We start from the raw sequence: 5092 nt of genomic DNA, 5'->3' as shown, positions 1-5092 counted from the left end.
ATCCTTTAATGAACCAATGCTAATAAAAGTATCACCTCTAAGGGTAATGAACGTTGTAGAGGAAACAAATTAAGAAAACGACTAGAGACGTGGGGGTTTGAACCTTGTTGTGGGATATTGTAACCTTCCAAATATAACTACTCAATATGCAGTACATACCTTGTGATTGAGGGTTAGGCCATGTGCATGTAGTCTTCGTAGGCCCTGTTTCACTGCAATTTCCACACCTGCTGATTCCAGATCTTCCTTTCTTTTTATCAGAATTCTCTATAGCAACAAAACCACGCGCACCTATATTAGAACAAAAATTGAGAATTATATTGAGCTTTGGAAACCAAAATTGAGCAAATGGCAGTACCTACCACTCATAGAATGTATCTCCTCTTCTTCGCTCAAATCGGCTAATCGAGCACATTTCCTCACACGTTTTGAGTTTGTACTTGGACCTATTACACACACATAGCATTGTAGTTATTAAAAAAATAGAAATACTAGCAACGCAACATGTTTAAAAATTATAGTTCTTCAATAATATAGATACTTGTATTGGAAAAACTAAAGCGGTGAACACAACTAGTTACCCCCAATTTCTCGATGTAATTCTAGGCACGTGGGTTTTGTATACCCAACAACACCACATTCGCCACAACTTTTCTTCCTTGTCTCATTGTGTCCTTTAAGTCTTTTTGGTCGACCCTTAGGTGCTACCTGGGGTGGATCACGTATCAATTCTAAGTGGGCCACATCTCTGTGAGTATCTGATGGCTCCTCAATGGGAACTTGAGGATTTTCTTCAGCAGTTGATGGGATCTCTTTTGACATAAAATAAGAATGTAGGAAATCTTTGAACTCTTCACTAGCTTCTTTAGTTTTAGAGGCCTTCAAACAAATATTCTTGCAAATCCCCATAAGCTCACTATAACAAATAGCAGAAGTTGCTTCATTATGAACATTAACCGAAGTAACAGTAGAAATGACCGTTTTCACATGCATGTCGCGTCCACCTTAATAAAATGCAACTAGAGGATATTTCAGCGACGTCTTCATTTTTTAAGACGAAAATTATGTATCGGCATGGAAAACCAAATGACTCAAATAGACCACAAGAACACTTATCATTTTGATCAACAACATTGTATTCCACAATAGACTTGCAGTGCCTATACAAATGACGATGCAAAGTGTAGTAACGAATATTGTCACCTTGATAATCCTTCATTGAATCAACAATGTACAATGCCTCGATCTTGCTGCAATTGCATCTTAAACACATTAAAAGCCGCCCGTGTATAGATGGAGTTCGCCTAATTTTCATACTCAGTCAGGTGGGTCACAATTACCGGCTTAGTTGTCAGAGTAATAACTTCTTCTTCGTGCTCACGGTGCCGGATCTTCTCAAGTGCTAGCTCTATTTTTCCATAGAGCTCAACCATTTTTAAATCAGGCTTTACATGAAACCGTATAACAGAGTTCATGCTTTCACAACGTTGGTTGGTTATACAACCACCAAAGAATGCGCCTCGAAGATATGCCTCTACCCACCTCATCCTCTTTTTGTATATCTTCTTCACCCACTCATGGTCATGGACCTGGTGTGCTTCTAACAAATGTTCCCACATTTGGTCAAACTCTTCTTCTGAACATTTCATAAACATGAGTGAACAAAAGTCCTTTTGAAACCCAGGGACATGTACATTGTCAATACAATTTTTCAGAACATGCCAAGCACATAAACGATGTCTAGCACTAGGTAAGGTAGCTTTAATAGCCTTGCAAATTGCATGATCACCATCTGTTATGACCGACTTAGGTGCCTTACCGCCCATCGCTGTAAGAAAATGCTCTAACTCCCAAATGTAAAACTGCTCTGACTCACTAGTCATAACTGCAAAACCAAATACAATAGTTTGTCTATGATTGTTCACTCCAGCAAATACGACAATTAGCATTTTGTATTGATTTGTCCGGTATGTTGAATCAAACAATAACACATCACCAAAACAACTGTAATCTGCACGAGACGTCAAATCTGTCCAGAACAATCTGACCAATTGGCTAAGTTCATTCAGTTCATATAAGTAGTAAAATTCTGGATCAATCTTCGACTTGTTTTTCATGCAGGAAACAAGTGTGCTAGCATCTCCATTCATATAATAAATTTTCCTCATCCTAGTCATATAATTATACAAATCCTTTCTTATGTAACCAACTTTACAAAACTGGCCAGCCCTATAAACAAGGATATCCATCACTTGACATTGTTTAACTCCCACATCAATTAGACTCTTTGCCAAAGCCGCATCTTCACTGCCCATATTTCTATGTGAGTGACCAACTATCGAACTAGGATAAGACACAAGTGGATGAGTGTGTTCAGCAACAAACTTATTAACAACCCACATATTGCATTTAATATCAAAAATCACTTCAAAAATTGCAAGACACTTGCATCTAGACAACTCACGTTGTTTCCTTTTGTGTTCCATATTCAAATATTTCGCCTCTCTCTCACCTTGGCACGAGCACACAAAATTTCTTTTAACCGGGATATCTTTATGAAATCGGTAGACACCCTTGCGTACACTAAGCCCAACAACCTTGGCATACTCATTGTAGAACTCAAATGCCTCGTTGCTGGTTTTAAAACACATTGAAAACATGATTGCATTTTCATCTAGATCTTCCCCTCCCAACTTACCACTGAATAGATTGAAATTATTCTCATTAGTTTGTTCACTTCTTGCATCTACTTCATTTGACTGTCCTTCAAAACCTTCAATTTCACTAACGTTATGGTCATCTGATTCATTTTCGTCTTCCAAACTCACATTGGTTGAACCTTCCACAACATTTATTTCGGTGTCTGAAGAATCACTTTCCTCATACGGACATGCGTCATTACACATATTTGTAGCCCAATCTCCGTCTTCATTAGAGATATCCACCATCACTTGATCACTATAATATAAATATGCATTCATTACTTCTTGCACTATAAGTGGAAAATAAAATAAACAACAAATAAAGAGCATACACGTGAAGCAACGTTAATTTGAAGTTAAAATTTCATTTTAAAATAAAAAATAAAACAAACAATAGCATTGTAGGTTCACAAATAAACAATTAAAAGATTCACCTTTGTGTCATAAAGGGACAAAAGGTGAAGGTGAGTAATGCGTAACGATAATTTAAGCAACGGAAGCAAATCAAAAGAAACTAGCAGTAAAATTAAACTCCCCTTATTATGTGACATAAGAAGATAAGCAAGTTCAATATGTGATTAAACTCCCCTTATGGAGCTCAATATTTACATGTCTTGAATCCTAGTATTGAAATTCTGATCAATTTCAATTTTCAAGGAGTAGAATACCTACATAATTGGCAATCCGTCCAGGCCAGGAATCTACTTATAAACTATCACTACTTCTCTCGTTATTACGTTGTATAGTACTATAGTTCTTTCAAGATGTGATTCCAGAACTAGAAAGGAGGAGGTAATACTGTTCCAACATCATTTTTTTTTTTTTTTTTTACATTTATCCTAGAAAAAGTGACAATTCAGTTTCTCTGGTCTCATGGATTGTTTCTGCTCTTGCATGTGTCATGTGTGCTACTAAAATTATAGGATCAACTAACAATGCCAGCAGTGATATCAGGATGAAAGTAAATAAGTTTAATTGTTTAACTGGTACACTTTTAACTGTTTAACTGGTACACCCTCCCCCTCCTGTGTATGCCTATGCCGAATCACATTTCTAACTAATAATTCTTTTTTCTCAGCCACTTGCTCATTTATTTCCTCGCATTTTTGGCCATGAAGCATCAGGGTTCGTATCTCTCAACTTTTTTTCACTACCACATTATTACTGTACACACTTTAGCACAATCACATAAATATTCTAGATTATAATTTGGTACCTACTTTAACTGAATTTTGCAATCCCGCCATTCGTCTACTACACATCCCGCCATATAATGGGCCACCTCTGAGTTAGCAATACATACATACTCCCCAACAACAATAATATATAATGCCAATTTCGATCCTGTATGATTTAACTCCTCAATTGATTTATAAACACATTAGTACGTTACAGACCCTGACTATTATAGAATATACACAGGATTGTTGAGAGCGTAATGTTTAACTGGTACACTTTTAGGTGAAGACTATGTTGTGTACGTGATCTCCAGACAACCAGTGCATCTAGTACAATCCCTATGCAAAAACATTGTGCTATTAAAAAGTTTGGCACTTCTAAGGGCAGTTAAGTTGGTTATTTCAAGAATAAAAAGTAAAAATCTCTTGAGAAAAACAATTTTTGCATTTTCATTCCAATGGACAAAGCTAATGTCACAAAGTAGATTAAATATAACTAACCGTCCTTACAATAGAAGGATTCAATTGCCTCTTATACAGATTATCCAAAAAGGACCATTTCGAATCATCAGGTTATGAAACTATCCTTTGTTGATTGCACTATTGCAGCACTTCAGCCATGAAAATAAAGTTGTACGTGACTACAGTCTACATTCTTAATTGCTTATACATGTTTTTAGAGTTTGAATTAAACCTACTTTAGTCTAAGAGTCTGTACTAATATTATAGATGGATGCACAAAACTTGAGAGGGAAAAATTGCTCTTGAAAAACTGAAGAACTAAGATAAGGAGACAAAGAAGCGAGCGTCTGAGCGATCATTGCTCTTAGCCTTAGTAGATAGTACTACTCTCGCCTAGCACATTTAATTGCTGATTGTGGATTCTGATGGCATCCGTGCATTTATATAGAGGAAACCATAATATATGTGTGAAAGTCATAAACAAGCAAGAAAAGCAAACCATTGAACCAAAATATACATGTAAAAAACTTGTGTTTGCCATTGAAGACCAAGCACCACCATATGTAAATAACAGATATTTTGAAACTAGATATTAATTCACTAATCAATCCATATAAAAATTTCATGAACTAAGCCTAAATTACTAAATACTCATATCCAAACCTGAAGGAGTACTGAAGGAGTATTTGAGAGATGCCCAATCCAGAGTTTGAAATGCAGAGGATTTCTCTTGGAAGATAGTGAGAAAGG

At 36.2% G+C, this 5092-nt stretch overlaps 1 protein-coding gene across 1 annotated transcript; it reads right to left on the bottom strand.

Moving 5' to 3' along the window:
• Positions 1–1304: 1304 nt before the first annotated feature.
• On the bottom strand, positions 1305–2948 carry LOC147490522 (protein FAR1-RELATED SEQUENCE 5-like). The gene has a single exon (XM_086565372.1). It carries the CDS (start codon positions 2946–2948, stop codon positions 1305–1307), a length of 1644 nt encoding a protein of 547 aa, XP_086421498.1.
• Between the last annotated feature and the right edge of the window lie 2144 nt (positions 2949–5092).

The sequence above is a fragment of the Coptis chinensis genome, chromosome 6 (genome assembly GCF_015680905.1).
Source record: "Coptis chinensis isolate HL-2020 chromosome 6, ASM1568090v1, whole genome shotgun sequence".
Classification (NCBI taxonomy): Eukaryota; Viridiplantae; Streptophyta; class Magnoliopsida; order Ranunculales; family Ranunculaceae; genus Coptis; species Coptis chinensis.
The sequence above is the reverse complement of the archived record's forward strand: the minus strand, read 5'-3'. Positions and strand labels throughout refer to the sequence as shown.